At 36.3% G+C, this 20,512-nt stretch overlaps 1 protein-coding gene across 1 annotated transcript; it reads left to right on the forward strand.

Moving 5' to 3' along the window:
• Nucleotides 1-14,591: 14,591 nt before the first annotated feature.
• Nucleotides 14,592-15,109, forward strand: K441DRAFT_671247 (uncharacterized protein; the record flags this gene model as incomplete). The annotated part of the gene is made up of 1 exon (XM_067650398.1): nucleotides 14,592-15,109. A coding segment is annotated over exon 1 (250 nt), but the record flags the coding sequence as incomplete, so codon positions are not given.
• Nucleotides 15,110-20,512: the final 5,403 nt, after the last annotated feature.

A 20,512-nucleotide genomic window follows, 5' to 3' on the forward strand; every position in this document is an offset into this window, starting at 1 on the left:
AGGAAAAGTAGAGGCCTATAGGACTAGAGGGAGCTAGTAGTAGAGCCTTAAACCCTTAAAGGAATTTAAGGACAACACCTAAACTTAAGAGTTAAGTGGCAAGATTAACAGTTTAAAGTATTAGTAGATAGTGGAGTAATACAAAACTATATCTTACTAGTAGTAGTTAAAAGGATGGGGCTACTATATAGGCAAAAAGAGCACCCTTATTTATTAGTAACAATTTTAGGAGATCTGATAGCCTATGGAGGAGGCATTATTAATCTTAAAATAGGACTAATTTAGATAACTATTAAAGGGAGATAAATTAAGATGTCTTTTAATATATTACTATTAGGGAATAATAAGGCAGTATTAGGAATGACTTAGTTATAGGAATATAATTTAAGAATTAATTGGGTTATAGGTTAGGTCGATATTAAAGATATATAATAACATAAGATGCGATAATAAGCTAAGTTAGTATAGTACTAAGTTAGAGCGATATATAAGGAAACCAATTAAAGATTAAGCCACGTACTAAAAAGATACTATAAGTACGGCAAGAAGCTATAGTTACTAGAAAGTAAAAAGCTGTTAGATTATATAGTATAGGACTATAAAATAGAACTAGAACTAGGAACAAGTTTAAGGTTCTATTTAACTTATAAGTTAACGGAAAAAGAGTTATAAGCACTTAAGGAGTTTGTTTAGGAAAATCTTTAAAAAGGATATATTAGACTATTATAGTTATTAGCGGGATATTCAGTACTATTCGTACCAAAGAAGAATAGAAAACTTAGGCTATATATTAACTATAGATAGTTAAACAGCATTACTAGGAAGGATAGGTATTCTTTACCCTTAATTAGTAAAATCTAAGATAGGATTAGTAACGCGTAAATCTTTACGAAGATAGATCTAAGATAGGCGTACCATTAGATTAGGATTAAGAAAGGCGATAAATAGAAGGCAGCCTTTAGGTTAAAGGAAGGACTGGATAAACCACTAATTATGCAATTTAGGCTTATAAACGCACTAGCAACGTTTTAAAAGCGTATTAATAATGTGTTAAGAGAACACTTGGATAAATTTGTTATAGTATATTTTAATAACATTATTATCTACTTAATAAGTAAGAAAGAACATAGGGAACACGTTAAATAGGTCTTAAAGAGACTATAAGAAGAATAAATGCTAGTAGTAATTAAGAAATGCGAATTCTTTACCAGGAAAATAGAGTTCGTAGGATTTATTATTAAACTAGGCTAACTTAGTATAGATCTAAAAAAGATTAAGGCCATAGTAGATTGGTAAGAACTAGAAAATATAACGCAGTTAAGGTTATTTCTAGGGTTTTGTAATTACTATAGAAGGTTTATAGCTTAATGGTTAAAGGATATTAAGCCATTTATAAGATTAATAAAGAAAGAAGAACTATAGGTATGGGGAGAGGAATAAAGGGAACTATTTAAGAAAGTTAAGCAGTTGTTTACCTAGGAGCCAGTTCTTAAAATCTATTAGCTATAGTTAGAGATAGTGGTTAAAATGGATATATTAGACTACGCACTAGGGGTATGCTTCTTATAGAAATATAAAGATGGATAGCACCTAGTGGCGTATTATAGTCGGAAGATAACACTATTAGAACTGAATTACGACATCTATAACAAGGAGTTATTAGGTATAGTTATAGCACTAAAGGAATAGAGATCGTTCTTATAAGGCATAGAAAAACCATTTATAGTTAAAACAGATTATAAGAACCTAATGGGGTTTCTAATAATAAAAGAACTTAACTGCAGATAGGTTAGATGGGTAGAAATGCTTACAGAATACTATTTCAAGATTTAGTATACTAAGGGCACAGAAAATACACGAGTAGACGCTTTAAGCAGAAAGGCCGAACTATAAAATAACGAAAAGCTATTAGGGGCTTTATTGCGGAGAGATATAGATGGATTAATTAGGTATAATTATCCAAAAATTACAGCAATATAAGAAGAATAGATCTATAAATTACTAGAGAGCGATTAGATATAAAAGATCCTAGATATATAAACGGAGGATCCGGATACAGAGTAGTACGAAAATTAAGAGGCGATATACGTGCCGAGATCTATTATAAAAGAGTTTGTTAAGTTATTTTATAAGGGACTAACTTAAGGACACAATGGGGCTATAGGCTTAGTATTAAGACTTTAAAAGGAATACATTATTAATAAAATTTAGGGACTAGCTAGATAAGTTATAAAAGAATGTCTAGATTGCTAAAGGAATAAACCGATAAGGTATAAGCTATATGGAGAGCTATAACCTGTTAAAATACTAAAGAGATTATAGGAAGTTATATTATAGGACTTTATTATTAAGTTACTAAAATTAAGAGATCCTATTACCAAATAAGATTATAACATAATCTTAGTAATAGTAGATAAGCTTATAAAGTGGGGATACTTTATAGCATGTTTAGAAGAAATATTAGCGGAAGATGTTACTAGAATTTATATTAAGGAAGTGTTCGTAAGATATAGAGCACTAAGTAAGATTATATTAGATAGAGATTTAAGATTTATAGCAGCATTCTGGGAAGTGTTCTTAGTAGAGTAAGGAGTTAGAGCAGTAACTTTTACCGCATATTATTTACAGATAGACGGTTAAACGGAAAGATTAAATTAGACACTAGAATAGTATCTAAGGCATTATATTAATTATATACAGAACAATTAGGTATCGCTATTACTAGTTATATAATTTATATATAATACAACACTATAAGAAGGAATAGGCACGTTACTATTTAAGGCGAATTACGGATATAAGCTAAGGACCTTATTATCGCTATATTAAGTAAAGAAGATAAGTAGCACAGTTAAATAAAGAATAAAGAGCTTAATAAATCTTTATATAGACCTTATGGAAACAGCTAAAACAGTATAGTCAAGGATGAAAAAGTACTACAATGCTAAGAGATCTAAGGGACTAGATCTTAAGGAGGGAGATAAAGTATGGCTACTATATAAAAATTTCAAAAGTCGACAACTAAGTAAGAAGTTGGACCACGTTAGACTAAGACCTTTTAAAATTAGGCAAAGAATTTTACTAGTTATATTTAAGTTAAACCTACTAGCTAGGATAAAGATCTACCCTATATAGCATATCACAATACTAGAGCTAGTACACGGAAATGTTAAGCTATTAGTTTATAAAGCAGATATATACAGAGGATAAGAGGAAGACAAATAGTAAGTTTTAAAAATCGTTAGTTATAAAAACGTAGATAATAAAACATAGTATAAAGTAAAGTAGATAGGCTACAATAAGACTACCTAGGAGCCATTAGAGAACCTAAAAAACGCTATAGGAAAGGTACAGGAGTATTAAAAAAAAGGTTAGGTAATATTAATAAAGAAAAATTACTAAAGAATAAGTCGCCTAAGGGGGACCTAGGAAGAGCGACTGCTAAACTACTTAGAGTTATTTCCTTCTCTATTAAAAGAGAACCTATTCTTTTATTATTAAGTTCCTATAAACCTTGTTTTATAAGTTTCCACTCCTTAAAATAAACCTTTTCGCGAACTTTTTTAAGATAAATTAACTAAGCGGATGCAGTAAGACGAGAGTTAAGAGCCCGTTGTTAAGCATCAGTAGCCTCTCTCTTAGTATTATACAAGCAACGAAGTTCCACTAAAGTAATGGATAGCTTATTATTAAGCTTCGCAGCAGTAAATTAAACATAAGACCCTATGATAAATTACTTAGGGAACTTAGAGACTATTAAGAGTTATAGAACGCGCATACTTAGTGTTAGAAATTAAACGAATATTATAGGACGATTGAACGTTTACTTTAGTGTACTCTAAGTAAAAGGAAGGTTACTAAGATAAAGGACTTGCTAACGCAATATAAACTAACCCCTCTTTTAAACAACAAGATATAGAGATAGTATTACTTCACTAAGCGATAGTATAGAAGCAACTGTACGCATATAACAAAGGGTTAAAGAAAAAGAAGGTACTTTAGGCATTATAAGTAACGATATTAATTAAATTAATTAGACGGACATTATACCTCTAGTAAATAACTTAGAGATGCTAGGTATCTTTAAGGACGAAGATAAAGAGGAGGGAGATGGTGTTACGGACGCTTTAAGTATAATGTTATAACTACTTAAAGAAGAGTTAGAAGAAGCTAGTTGGTTAATATAAGCACAGTCTAGGATGGAGCCTATAGAACTATGTGACGAGGAATAGTAAGTAGAGTCACGTGATGTAATCTATATAATCTGTGTAATCTGTAAGATCTATAATAGAGTAAATAGAGCAGACAGAGCAGACAGAGCAACGACTTTCTTAGGAGTACAGTTGTGTATTTAAGGACCCTTAGTCCCTACCTAGATAGTTCCTTCTTTATAGTAATTCTTAGAATACAATTAGAGTTAATCTGTTGGGCAACTACTCCACCAGTTATTATTATATTGTTAACTACTGTCTTTGCATTTCCTATATACCTAGCCCATTAACGAGTCTACCGTAGTTTCTACTATAAGGCTCCGTTATATAAGGGGCATAACAGTATTATATATTTTAGTGTCTGTCTTAGCTAGCTATATTTATATCTTAGGCTACCTACTAAGACACCTACCCAGTAGAGCCAGTCTTTTAGTCCTATTATTCCTATTCTTAAGAGTATTACTATTATATTTTCTACCTTTATTAGGCCTTCTTAGAGCCCTAAAGTATTTACCCCCTATAGCGTTAACTATGCTACGGCTTGGGTTCCTTTTACCTTAGTTAGCCTCTGTACCTTTAACTCCTATATACCTCTTTAGCATTAATCTAGCCAATATTATATTGCGGTAGATAGTTTCTTAGCGTTCTTTTATGCTCTACTTTAGCTCCTTTCTCTCTCTTATTATTATCTTTGCTAGCCTCTTACGCGTCTCCATTTCTTCTCTATATAGGCCTAGGCCTTAAAGAAGCACTATTCTTCTTTTGCTTTCTTTACCTATTTCCCTAATATATCTTTCCTACTTTAGGGTTATTAGTTTATTCTCCTATAAGGCGCCTTAGGGTCCCTCTATAGTTTATTTAGGCGTGTCTTAATATACTTTATAACATTAGAGTTACGTTCCTTTTACGCCCTTTATATTGTAGTGGCTTTAATATATAGTTATAGGGGGGGAATATTAGCTTCCTTCTTAAGCAGTACTATAGCCGTTCGCTTATATCCGCCTATTATGCTCTAAAGGTAGGCTGTTTAGACCTTTTAGAGTGGTTTAAGGAGCAATTTAGGGGGGCCTTTCTTAGATTCTCTAATGGCCCAAATACTGGACCCATACGTTATGGTTGGCTGGACGACTACTATATATAATAGGCGTGACCTCTAGAAGTATAGACCCTATATAGGGTTAACGATCCTAGATAATATAATATACTATACTTAGCCCTTACGGGCTACTTACGTTGTATATACGCTCCACTAGAGCTTACTATCTACCTATACTTTTAATACTCTTAGGCCTTAAACTGGTTAACCCCTAAAGCCTTAAATATAAATTATATACTAGAGATCTGCAGATTAGTTACGTTTTCTTATAAAATAAATTAGCTGGTATTTCTTTGGTAAGAATTGGACTTTATATTGTCTTATCTATTTTATATAGGTATTATAAGCTTTCTCTAGTATTCTACAATTCTTTACGGCTGTTAGCCCATATATAATTAGGTTTATATTATTAATAAAGCCTATCCCCTAAGTTACCCCTTTCTTAAAGAAGTTAAGCAGGTTGCTTATGAAGAAAAGGAAAAATATAGGTAAGAGGGGTAATCCCTATAGTATTCCTGTTGCAACTATAATAGGGGGGCTTTAGTATCCGCTAAAGACTAATAATATTTCTTTTTAACCTATAAACCCTTAAATAAATTATATAATCTATTCTAGGAAGCCTTTTACCTTAAGGATATATAGGAGACGCTTATGGGGTATATTATTGTAGGCGCTACTAATATCTAGGCTAAGCATTAATACTATAAAGTCCTTTCGCATCGCCTATGTAGATTTAATAGTGGCAGTAAGTAGTATAAGTGCTAATAGTGTTAAGCGGTTCTTTCTTACCCCTATTTAGCTTTGTAGTAGTAGGGTATATTCTTTAGCTATATCTACTATATAGTCCGCTATTACCCTTTCTAAGATCTTACTAAGGGTATTCTCTAAGGCAATAGGGCGGTAGCTCCCTGAAAATAAGTAGTTTGCTTTACCTTCTTTATATAGGATAAACGTTATTATAGCTCTTCTAAGTCTTAGGTAGTAGCCTATTATAAAGTATACTCTAGCAATATCCGTAAGCTAAGATGCTATTATTAGTTCGTAGGTCTTTAGGGCTTTATTTAGGATCCCATCTAGTCCTAATACTATATTATTTAAAAGGCGGCTAATAGTTCTGGCCATTTCTTTAGTTATTATATCGCTGTTAACCCTTAGGCAAGTCACTAGTACTTTGCCCGTAATATCACTAAGGTCTACTAAAGCTAGTTAAGGGAAAAATCTTTCTATAAGGATCTTTACCTTCTTATTATTATCGCTTATAGCTAGTAATTTACCTAGTCTTCGCAGGGGCAGAACGTGTGGGTTTTCTACTAAACGTCCCGCCTTTTTCTTTGCCTATTTTACTATTCTTTAAAGACCTTTATTATGGGGGAGGCTTAGGTTAGTAGTATACTTATTTATAAACCGTCTCTAGCTATTCCTTACTTCTTTTTTTAGGGTATTCTTTAGCTAGTTTCTTATATCTTTATATTATCTCTCGTCTTTAGGATTATAGCTACTTATATATTTTCTTCTTACTTATTATTAGCTGGTAATAAGAACCGCGCATTATATGGACTATGCGTATCGCGTATAGGGGCCTAGTTTTAAGACCGGGCAGTACTCTTCTAGCCTATTTTTAATTGCTGCCTAAATCCTTTCTAGTCTTTGGTTAATTTCCTTAAGGGTAGCTAATAAGCCTTACTTGTTTAGTATTAGGTAGATTTCTTCTAGGTCTTAAAGTTATTATTTAACTATATTAAGAAAGCTATCTATCTTAAGCTTTCTTATTGCGTATCTTTTACTATTTAGTTACGCCTTAATATCTAGATCTAGCTGTATCTAAATAAAGATATAGTCTAAAGCGAGTATCTATTCTTCTTTAGGGTTGCACCTTTTAAGTCTCTAGTATAGGCCTTTGTCTATAAATATAAGGTCAATTATACTTTTGGCGGTGCCTTATTACCATATAATTGCTCCTAAAGGGGTGGCTAGCTTAAGACCCTAGATGTTTATAGCTCTTAGTAGGCACTCTACCTATTATTTAGCAGTAATATAGATACCCCCCTACTACGGGTAGTAGAGGTTTATATCTCTTAATAGGATAAACTCTATACCTTTAGTTTCTAGTAAGCTTATTACTAATATAATATTCTCTATTTATAGGACCCCTTTAACCCTAGGGTTATACACATTAATAATCTATACTAGTCCCCTATATATCTAGATTGTTATAACTATAATATCTAGGTTAACTACCTGCTATAACTATAAGGATAGGCTAATAGCCTTACTAATTATAAAGCATACGTGTATAGCTGCTTTCGGTTAATATAGGAGCTAGAATCCTTAGAGGCAGTATATTAATTATATATAGGCATTATAATACGGCTCTTATATAGTAAGGATATAGTATTTCTCTAGGTTTAGGCTATCTAGTAAGGGCCTTATAAGACGGTGGTTTGTATTACCGCAGTTATACTATATAATAGATAGGTAGTGGACCCTTAGTAGGGGTCCTTTACCTCTCCTTCGTTCCTCGCTTCTTCTATTTCTACTTTTTCTAGAACATTTAGAACTTCTATCTCTTATATATATACCCTAGTTACTACTTATTTTATATAGAGCTTTCTATTCCCATGTTTTATATTCCTACTAGCACTTTTATATTTAAATCTATTATTATCTCCAGTTCTTCCCCTATTCTTACTAGTTAGCTATATACCCTTTAAGAGTTGGCTGCGAATATTATATTTACCGCATTAAGTCTAATTCTTAATTATCCTAGTCTTAAGCTTACTATAGCTGTCCATAAGGGTCTTCCTATAGGGCATCCTCTCCCTTATGTCCCCTATAACCCTTATAACCCTATATAGTCTAGTAATATTATATAGCGTCGCTTCTGGCCCATTAAGGCTTAGGATAGCTAGCCTAGCCCCCCTATATTAAAGGTAGGAAACGCTAAAAAGGCACTTATACCCCCCTAGCTTATCGCCTATTATTTCTATTTATATAACCTAGTATATAGTTATTCCCGTAGCTATTAAACCCTTACCTTCCATCTCCTATATTTAATGCAGTCTACTCTCTCCTANGCCTTATATGTGCTTTAGTGGCAGTTTACGCATTTTATTTAGTCTTAATTTAAGTAGTGTCTTATATTATAGGGGCCTATACAGTAGCTGTAGCACACCTATACTGCGCATATAGATTAGGTGTTATAGTACGTGCGGACTGTTAAGGTACAATATACGAGGTGACTGTATATAATTGATAAACGATGTTGTGTGAGGATCTATGTATAGAGGTGAGGCGGTATATATACGTGTCGCTTAGGGGTTAGGTCTATGCTCGTGTCACAGCAACGCTAAGTCATAACAACGTGTTAGGTCAGTGCCGTGACATTAGGTATATCCCTATTATATATAGCGATAGTATTATTCTAGGCGGAGTCTATAGTTATAGAGCCTTACGTTATATATAAGGCTATTTATAATAATACCTTTTTAAATAAGGAGTTTTTATATTTCTAGTATATATATACTAACGATAAGGGAGCTATGCGTTTAACTAGCGTTTCCCTAGTAAGTCTCTAGCGACCCTTATATTCTTTTATTATTTTTATTATATACTTAGTTTATATTTTCCTATTAAAGTTATTAAATTTGGGTAATCTTAAGTCCTAATATTGTGGTGGGGTAAAATGGGCCACTACTTAGTGCCTTGGCATTTCCTGTATTTATAGAGCCTTCGGCTTCCCTCCTTCTTAGATATTACGACCTACCGGAATACATTCTTTCCTTTCTTCTTACGGACTGCTTTCCTACTGATTAATTACGACTGACGACCAACTGACTGATAGACTGACCGACCGACAGACAGACAGATGGCACTGTGACTTTCCTATCCGAGAGTGGTTGTACCCTCCTATATATTTTATGGCATTCCACGTAGGGACGACGGCAAGCTCTTTGGATTAGAAGTCTGGCACTCTATATATAACTATATACACAGAAGACGCGTAGGAATACACTATAGCTATAGAAGAATACCTAGCTATAGAGGAACGACTAGCTGTAAAAGAACGGCTAGCTAGATAGACGAGATAGCAGAAGAAAACTAGGTAGTATTAAAGAGTAAGGGGAACTAGGCAGTATCGGAAAAAGATAGAATGGCTGGACTTAACGTATAGGCCAAAGAGTGGCAACAGGAGGCAAAAGGGTGTAAGTTAAAAGGTCTTGGTAAGGATGTTAAGCGAACTAGCGAGCCAATTAGACAACTTTGACCGGCGGTTAGAGATACCTGATATTTCTACTACCTACGCACGAGCATGGCCAGAGCTTTATTAAAGATGCAGAGATAATAAGCTAAGAGCTAATTAATTAGATAGAAACGAGATCTAAGGCATCTAGCGGCAGAGGACGTTAGCACTGCCCTTTAGGAATAGAAGAGAGAATGCTAGCCAAGGTCGCGAGTATACGAGATTAGATCTGCCCTCAAAAGCTTCCTATTCTAGCTTAGCTTTATCTTCTTTTAAGTTATCCGGATTGTGTTAGCGGCGGCTATAGAGGCGTTCCATAAAGAAGTAGATATAGGCAGAAGCGTAAGACTTAGTAGCACCCTACCGCGTAGAATAATAGCAGGCCGAAACGGACGAACGTATTGAGACCCGGTGATAGCAGATGATAAAGACTCTGTGCTTTCTCAGGGAGACCCCCCCTTAGGCGTCAAGAAGCAGGTGCCTTCCGTTAGGGACGCAGATGTATAAGTGGACTAGCCGCAGTATGTACGTACCAAAGTACCACCAGGACAGCCATCTGGGACACCCGCTGTCAAGACTACGGCTATATAAGTAGACCTACCGCAGCGTTTGCCTAGGACCGATGACTATTAGTAGACGAAGGATAAGAGCCGTAAGGATCACCTATAAGCTCCTAAGGAAGCTTTAAATATACTATCCTATAACTAGCAGTTAACGGCTCAAGATAAGATCTATGTTATGGTTCAGCCTATGCTAGCCCCAGGAACTGCTGGAACTCCTTACTTTGTAGGATAGAATATATTATAGTTTATCGAGCAGTACGAATGGCTATGCGCCCGATATTATATGACGAGTAAGGAAAAGTACTAGGGTTTTCTGGAATACTGCGATTACTAGACAGGAATATGGATCCGAAGTCTACCTAAATTTACAGCTAGCAATTGGACAGAGCTCGTAAGGAAGCTTAGGGCAGAATACCGAGGAAGTAACCGCTTTCGTAAAATGGAGACGGTAGAATTCTTAGAGGCCTACGTACTATAGTGTAGGAGCAGCCCACCTGGCGTGCGCGAGTACTGTAGGCAGTTTATACTGATCTCTTAAAGGGTTACGGAGGTAGGTAATCTAGGGAACGCTTAGCGAGGGTACTAGTTTGTAAAAGGACTTCCGCTTAAATATTAAAGGCATGCTATAGCTAAAACGGGAGCTGATCTAGATAGATAAGAGTCCTTTAACTTCCATCAGTTACAAAGAGCTATAGAGGATAGGCTTAGTTTATATGAGGGCGCAGATTATCTATTAAAAATGGACCCCAAGGAGTAGAGCCTTCGTTAGCTGGTTAAGCAGTTCTGTAATTAGCAGCTAGTTATAAGTAAAGATGCTACCCTTTAACCACCTGCAATCTTTCAGCCAAATAAGACAGCCGACGCTTGTTAAGCCAGCTAGAAAACGGACCTAGTTAGACCAGGTGTATACGGAGGAGCCCTAATGCAGCAGCAGTCACCCGCTATGGATCAGGCTATAGTTCAAAGCCCAGTATAAGGATATAGCTTAGCACCAGGATACGAAGATTGGTAGAACAGCACCCGAGCTCCCTTTGTACCGCAAGACTCTCGACCTCCGTAAGACTCTCGACCTTTATAGGATTGTCGATATCCGCAGGACTCCTAATATCCGCAAGATTCTACTGCCTTTAGATGACCGCAGTAGGACGTACGGGGTCAGTAAGGCACGCGAGGACAAGGCTAATGGACCTGTTTTAGATGCGGAGGAAGTTACCGTTTTACTAAGTACGAATGTTAAGGGCTAAAGGACCTTATCCAGTAGGGATTTGTACATCTGTCTGATTGAGGAAAACTGGTAGCTGGGACACGCGATTAACCTAGACCTGAACTCCCATAGCTCGGCAATAAAGAACGGTTAAAGAATATTAGGAACTGGCTCTGTATATATTAAGGAGCAGACCTAGATAGACTAAGAAAAGAACAGACACAGCAACGGGCCTTTTGTAACGGAGTAGGGCTAAAGATTAGTGATGAGAAAAGTACAAGCTGGGGGGACTACTATTAGAATCGCCTGACCCTTAAAGACAGCCGTACAACTAGGACAGCTATGAAGTCGCAGGAGAACAATATACGACCGGGAGACTATATCTAGATTAGGTCACAGCCTACGAATAAGACAGCTGAAGCTAGGGAGGACTACTATTAGAATCGTCCGACCCTTAGAGACGGTCATTAGAGATGGACGCTTGAAGCCATTAATCCGCAGCAGGCTCCGCAGGAGGTGTAGGATGTTTGACTAGGGGATAGTCAAGTTCTAAGGTGGGGGAGGGGACGCAGGTGACGTATAAAAGATTTCTATTTGTCTGCTTAATTACAGTATTTCCTAAAGCTCCTTTCTTGTTTACTTTCCTGATCGCGACGCGTCGACGCGTCAATCGAGACGACCTACTGCAGAGATGTCAGTTTAGCTCACCGCCTGTCACCGAGCCAATAGCGATTTTCCATGCCGGGCACGGAAAATCCTAATTGGTCCATTCAGCAGTAAAGCCGGCAGAACTCTACACCGCCCCTGGAATTCGGTGATACACCAGCTGCACAATGAGAACGGCACCAAGAGCCTCAATTGATTGCATAGATACAGAGCCGGTCGTATGATGCAGAGCTAGACGCAGAGCTGTATGCAGAGCATTGATTGAACGACTGCATAGAAGCCACGATCAGCCGTATACAGATGCAGACCTGCGGCCAGCCAAAGAACCAAGCCAGAGCCTCGATGTCAGCACGTCGCCATCAAATCAGTCGAATGTCGTCAAATTAGAGCCTTCGGCCGGGCCGACCTTATTCCTTATTCAAACGACGACTGATCGCAGCACGACTGTCACTGCCATCCGAATTCAGTACTGCGCTAGCTGCACGACGAGAACGGACACCGCGGCAAGGAAGGGACCTGTACAAGGGCAGCAGCATAATACCGGAAAACAAGCACCGCGGAAACGGTAAAGCAGTATATAAAGAGGCACTGCAACAAGAGAAGACAAGGATGCTCTGTAAGAGGTCGTACACGGGGCACAACTGACTATGATAAACCCAAGCCATCCTCATGCGACTGAAGACAGAATTAAGCCGTATCTAGCCAAGCTAGTGAAGGACTTTGTTAAGGATTACAAGGGGAGCAGGAATTGGACGTGTAGGAGCCAGCACTTCTTAGGGATCGTCTTGATGAAAGGACTGTATTATGGATATAAGGGCAAGGGATATGCGACGGAGGTAGTTACAACAGCCGAGAGGCTGCCACCGGATGGTTTCAAAGGGTGACTCAGACGAAGCATGGAGTCAGCAGGATAGCAATAAAGAGACTAGAAGTAGAAGATAATCCTAAGAGGGGTTTTAAGCCGGAAGAAGATCAAGGATACGCGAGTGTACTGCTAGCAGTGGGAACAAAGAAGCAGCCGTAAAAGCCTAAGGATGTATTGAAGAAGCCAAGAGTAAGGACGGTTCAGAAAAGGAAGAAAGTAGCTGTTAAGGACGTCCTATAAAAGCACTAGGCCTGTGGTAGTAGTTTAAAGGAAGCTGTCGTTAGTGCTCGCAAAGGAGGAAGTCTTAAGACAGGTCTCTGGATTGGACGTCTAGAGGACACTAAGAGCCCTAACTATACGGATGCAGAGCCCCAATCGATTGACTACATAGATATAAAGCTTTGATAGAACGACTGCACAGCTAGAGTCTTAATCGATTGTCCGCAGATGCAGAGCCTACGGATGCAAAACCCAGGTCGTATGTGCAGCAGAAGACGCCTTGAGTCAAGCCAGAGCCTTAGTCAATTCCTAATCAGTTGAACGCCGCCTGTACAAGTTAAGTTATTAAATTAGAGCCTTTGGTCGGGCCGACCTAATACCCTATTTAAACGTCAGTCGATTATACGTTGTCACAGCCAAATCGAATTAGTCACCGTTGCCGTTAGACGTTTTTAATCAGCAGTTAAAGATGCATCACCGTAGGCACGCAGGCACGCAGCATTAGACCTAATTAGGAAACCAGTACACGGCCAGAAGAACGTCAGAAACACGGTCAATTAACGTTTTGGAGCCTCTGCGAGAGCCTCTCCCCTTAACTACCCACCCCCATATTAACCGACTGCCGCCCATCTTAATGCCCACGGATTGGCTAGCTAGAACAACCTTTCCTGCAGACATAGATACGGAGCTTTACACGGAGTCTTATACGGAATCGTATATAGACCCTACGGATATAGAGTATATAGGTGCAGAGCCTTGATTAGACAACAGTACGGCAGCTTGACTGGACGCCTATAGATGCGAAGCCTTGATTAAACGGCAGATGCGGAACCTTAACTGATTGGACGTCTACACAGAAGCTTTAATCAACTGTCTACGGATGCAAAGCCCTAGTTGTACATGCAGCAGAAGACACCTTGAGTTAAGCCAGGGCCTTATTAAGTCTAGATTAGCTGAACGCTGTCTCCGTATTCAAATCAGGATAATTAGGGCCTTCAACTGGGCCGACTTTCTACCTTAATTAAACGACCGAACGATCAGTTGCAGCACGTCGTCGCCGACCAATTAGACAGTCTTTGGCTAGCAGTTAAGGCAGCTATACACGCATACACGCAGACACGGACGCGGATATAGACGCAGAATATGCAATATAAAGCTATTGATGCACAGCTAGACGCACAGCCAGACGTATAGCTAGATGCAGGGCCTAATGTAGAGCTATGGACAGCCTTAATCGACTGCCCTGCCGCCACCACTACTGCTGCCACTATTCCGTCCGGCTATTTTGTCCCTGCTGTCTTAACCAACTGCTGTCTCTACCAACTGCTGTCTCTACCGTCCTAGATTTGTACCGCTGCTAGGTCTATTTACTACTGGATCTACTAGGTCTATCATGCCGTTCTATACTACTATTCTAACCGATCTGTTCTATTGCTGCCGACTAGCTGTTCTACCGCTGCCACTACTGCCATTACTATTCCGACTGTTCCGTTCTAGTGTTCCGATTATTCTACTGCTACCGTTCTCACTAACTACTACTAACTGACTGCTACCGACCCTCTGCTGCTACCGAGATTTCTACTACTAAAAGTTCTGCTGCTGGATGTCCTACTGCTTACTACACAGACTGAGTTCTTCTACCGACTGTTCTATTACTAACCGCTCTACCACTAACCGTTTTGCTTTATCTTACTGCGCCAACTGTCTGCTTTTTACCATTACTACTACCGTTACTATTACTGCTGTTACTGCTACTACTGCTGCTGCTGCTGCTACTGCTGCTACTACTGCTACTGCTATTGTCATTTCTGGTTTACAGCTATTGGTTACCGCTAGTAGGAAGGATACTGTAGGATAGTTCTATAGGAGGGCTGAGGATGAGGTTACCTGTGTTCTTTTAGGGATATGCTTTCCTTTTCTATTCTGCTTTTGCTATTCTTTTAGTTGGCTATTCTTCTATATTATAGAACGTTAGGGGACAACGTTCTTGGTGGGGGAGGTATGTAGTGGGGTAAAATGGGCCACTACTTAGTGCCTTGGCATTTCCTGTATTTATAGAGCCTTCGGCTTCCCTCCTTCTTAGATATCACGACCTACCGGAATACATTCTTTCCTTTCTTCTTACGGACTGCTTTCCTACTAATTAATTACGACTGACGACCAACCGACCGACAGACCGACCGACCGACAGACAGACAGATGGCACTGTGACTTTCCTATCCGAGAGTGGTTGTACCCTCCCACAATATAAGGCGTTCCGTTTGTTTTACTATTTTATATATAATTGCTATATTATCCGCCTAGCGTCCCTTTTCTACCTTAAGGCTTAGGGGAACTACTAGGACTTTAACTAGGTAATCTTTACAGAGCACTTTTATGCCAATATATTCTCCTAGCCTATCCCCTACCCTAATGGCTTATTCCTTTACCTATTAGTCCCTTAGGGTAACTCTAATATCTCCGCTCTTAAGGTATTAGACTATAACAGCATTATAAACCTCTTTATAAATCTTTATAAGGACTTTTATTTCTAATTATCCCTTAAACCCCTCTACTTTTTCTATATTTAGTTATATTATAATTATATACTTAGATATTATCTTTAGGGGGGTAGGTTCCCTATACTATAAATACGCAGCTACGGCGGCCTAGGTGCGGTTCGCCAGTAAAAAGGGTTTTTATTTATTTTTAATTTTGCTTAGCCGTTAGAGGATTTAATTAAGGGTTTACTAGAGGGGTGCCTAAGGTTTACTAGACTGGCGGAGCCATTTTACTAGCTATATTAGTTTGTTATAGCTAACGGTTACTCCCCCGCAACTGTAGATACTAAATACGTTTAATAGGCTTATTATTAGGCTAGGTGTATAGGTAATGCAAATTAAAGTTAAACTGTAACGGAACCTTGTAGTAGGAACTACGGTGGGTTCTGTCAATGGGCTAGGTATATAGAAAATGCAAAGATAGTAGTTAACAACGTAATAATAACTGGTGGAGTGGTTGCCTAATAGATTAACTCCAATTATATTCTAAGAATTACTACAAGGAAGGAACTATCTAGGTAGGGACTGAGGGTCCTTAAATACACAACCGTACTCTTATAAAATCCTTCTTATACGTAATATACGTCTTATACATAAGGTATATAAGTTCCCTTCGTTCCTTACGTTCCTTATATAGCACCTTATATAACTTTAGCTACTATTCCTTATCACATAGTTCTATAGGTTCTATCCTAGACTATGCTTATATTAACTAACTAGCCTCTTCTAATTCTTTTCCTAGTAGTCGTAATATCGTACTTAAAGCGTCCGTAATACTATCTCCCTCCTCTTTATCTTCGTCCTTAAAGATACCTAACATCTCTAAGTCGTTTACTAGAGGTATAATATCCATCTAATTAATTTGGTTAATATTATTACTTATAATACCTAAAGCTTCTTCTTCTTTATACGCGCAATGTTATACTCGCACTATTACTATAATATTATCGCTTAGTAAAATAATACTATCTCTATATTCTCGTTGCTTAAAAAAGGGGTTAGTATATATTGCGTTAGTGAGTCCTTTGTCTTAGCAACCTTCCTCTTATTTAGAGTATACTAAAGCAAATATTTAATCGTCTTGTAATGTTCGCTCTACTTCTAACGCTAAATATACGCGTCTTATAACTCTTAATAGTCTTTAAGTTTTCTAAGTAATTTATTATAGGGTTTTATATTTAATCTGCTGCTATAAAGCTTAATAGTGACTTAGCGTAGGCCCTTACTAAGCTTAAGTATTTTTAGGATGCGGAACAGAAGGCCCTAAATACTCGCATTACGGCGTCTACCCATCTACTTCGTCTTAAGAAGGTACGTAAGAAGGTCCGTTTTAAGGAGTGGAAGCTTATAGAATAAGGTCTTTAGGAACTAGGTAATAAGAGAACTAACTCTCCTCCTATAGTGCGGGAAATAACTCTAAGTAGTTTAGCAGTTGCTTTTCCTAGATCCCCCTTAGGTAACTTATTCTTTAATAATTTCTTTTTATTAATATTACCTGACCTATTTTCTTCTAATACTCCTATACCTTTCCTATAGCGTTTTTTAAATTCTCTAGTAGCTCCTAGGTAGTCTTAGTATAGCCTATCCACTTAACCTTATACTATATTTTATTGTCGATGTCCTTATAACTAACAATTCTTAAAACTTACCATTTATCTTCTTCCTATCCTCTATATATGTCTACCTTATAAACTAGTGGCTTAACATTCCTATATGCTGGCTCTAGCATTGCGATATGCTATATAGGGTAGATCTTTATTTTAGCTAGTAGGTTTAACTTAAACATAACCAGTGAAATTCTTTACGTAATTTTAAAAGGTCCTAGTCTAACGTAGTTTAACTTTTTACTTAATTATTAACTTTTAAAATTTTTATATAGTAGCCATACTTTATCTCCCTCCTTAAGATCTAGTCCCTTAGATCTCTTAGCATTATAGTACTTTTTTATTCTTTACTATACCACCTTAGCTATTTTCATAAGGTTTATATAAAGATTTATTAAAGTCTCTATTCTTTACTTAGCTTTACTACTTATTTTTTTTACTTAGTATAGCAATAATAATGTTCTTGGCTTATATCTATAATTCGCCTTAAATAGTAACGTACCTATTCCTTCTTATAGTATTATATTATATATAAACTATATAACTAGTAATAGCGATACCTAATTATTCTATGCGTAATTAATATAATGCCTTAAATACTGCTCTAGTGTCTAGTTTAATCTTTCCGTTTAACCGTCTATCTGCAGATAATATGCGGTAAAAGTTACTGCTTAAACTCCTTATTCCGCTAAGAATACTTCCTAGAATACTACTATAAATCTTAAATCTCTATCCGATATAATTTTACTTAGTGCTCTATATCTTATAAATACTTCTATAATATAGATTCTAGCAATATCTTCCGCTAAGATTTCTTCTATACAGGCTATAAAGTATCCCCACTTTATAAGCTTATCTACTATTACTAAGATCGCGTTATAATCTTATCCGGTAATAGGATCTCTTAATTTTAGTAACTTAATAATAAAGTCCTATAATATAACCTCCTACGGTCTCTCTGGTGTTTTAATAGGTTATAGCCCTCTATACGGCTTATGCCTCGTTAGTTTATTCCTTTAGTAATCTAGATATTCCTTAGTAACCTTTCTAGCTATCCTTTAGATTCCGTTAATAATATACTCCTCCTAAAGTCTTAATACTAGGCCCGTAGCTCTATTATATCCTTAAGTTAATCCCTTATAGAAGTCTTCCACGAACTACTCTCTGCTATACTTCTTAGGATATACTTTACCTCTTAATTTTCGTATATATCCGACTATAGATCTTCTAGTTATGCTTCTAGAATTCTTTATATCTAAAAGCTTCCTAGTATCTTATAGACCTTTTCTAACTCATTCTCTTAAGTAGCTGTGATTTTTGGATAATTGTATCTAATTAATCCGTCTATATCTTTTTACAGTAAAGCCCCTAATGGCTTATCGTCATTTTATAGTTTAGCTTTTTAACTTAACACATCGGCTCGCGTATTATTTGTACCCTTAGTATACTAAATCTTAAAATAGTATTTTATAAGCATCTCTGCCCATCTAACCTATCTTTAGTTAAGCTCCTTTATTATTAGGAATCCTATTAGGTTCTTATAATCCGTTTTAACTATAAATGGTTTTACTATACCTTATAAGAATACTCTTTATTCCTTTAGTACTATAACTATACCTAACAACTCCTTATTATAGATGTTATAGTTTAACTCTAATAGTGTTATCTTCCGACTATAATATGCTACTAAATACTATCTATCTAGATACTTTTATATAAAATATACTCCTAGTGCAAAGTCTAATGCATTTATTTCTATAACCGTCTCTAGTCCTAGTTAATAGATCTTAAGAACTGGCTCCTAGGTAAATAACTCTTTAACTTTTTTAAAGAGTTCTTACTGTTCCTCTTCCTATGCCCATAGTTCTTCTTTCTTCGTTAATTGCGTAAATGGTTTAATATCCTTTAACTATTACGCTATAAACCTTCTGTAGTAATTGTAAAACCCTAAAAATAATCTTAATTGCGTAACGTTCTTTAGTTCTTACCAATTTACTATGCCCTTAATCTTCTTTAAATCTATACTAAATTAGCCTAGTTTAATAATAAATTTAACGAAATCGGTCTTCCTAGTGAAGAACTCGCATTTCTTAATTGCTACTAGTATTTGTTCTTTTTATAGTCTCTTTAAGACCTATTTAATGTGTTCTTTATATTCTTCCTTATTTATTAAGTAAATAATAATATCGTTAAGGTATACTATAATATATTTATCCAAATATTCTCTTAATATATTATTAATACGCTTCTAAAACGTTGCTAGTGCGTTTATAAGCCTAAATTGCATAACTAATAGTTTATATAGTCCTTCCTTTAATCTAAAGGCTGCCTTTTATTTATTGCCTTCCTTAATCCTAATCTAATAGTACGCCTATCTTAGATCTATCTTTATAAAGATTTGCGCATTACCTATCCTATCTTAGATTTCGCTAATTAAGGGTAAAAAATACCTATCCTTTCTGGTAATGCTATTTAACTGTCTATAGTTAATACATAGCCTTAGTTTGCTATTCTTTTTTAGTATAAATAGTACTAGATATCCTACTAATGACTATAATAGTCTAATATATTCTTTTCATAAGTTTTCTTAGATAAATTTTTTTAATACTCTACCTTCTTCTTCAGTAAGCTTATAGATTAGAAAGAACTTTAGACTTATTTTTAGTTCCAATTCTATCTTATAGTCCTATACTATATACTTTAACAGCTTTTTACTTTTAGGTGACTATAGTTTCTTGCCATACTTATAGTATCTTTTTAGTATATAGCTTAGCCCTTTTTCTATTTCTTTATAGGTCGCTCCTACTTAGTACCATACTAACTTAGCTTGTTATTGCATCTTACGGTATTATATATCTCTAATATTAACCTAACCTATAACCTAATTAATCTTTAGATTATATTCCTATAACTAAGGTATTTCTAATACTGCCTTATTATTCCCTAATAGTAATATGTTAAAAGATATCTTAACTTATCTTCCTTTAATAGTTAACTAAATAGGTTCTGTTTTAAGATTAATAATACCTCCTCCGTAGGCTATCAGATCTCCTAAAATTATCACTAATAGGTAAGAACATTCCTTTTATCTATGCGGTAATCCTATTTTTTTAACTACTACTAGCAAGATATAGTTCCTTGTTGCTCCACTATCTATTAATGCCTTAAACTGTTAATCTTGCCATTTAACTTATAAATTTAGGTATTATCCTTAAATTCCTTTAAGGGTCTAAGGCTCTACTACTAGCTCCCTCTAGTCCTATAGGCCTCTACTTTTCCTAACTANTNGCTNCTNNATCCTNTT

This window comes from Cenococcum geophilum (genome assembly GCF_001692895.1).
Source record: "Cenococcum geophilum 1.58 unplaced genomic scaffold K441scaffold_94, whole genome shotgun sequence".
In the NCBI taxonomy this organism is placed as follows: Eukaryota; Fungi; Ascomycota; class Dothideomycetes; order Gloniales; family Gloniaceae; genus Cenococcum; species Cenococcum geophilum.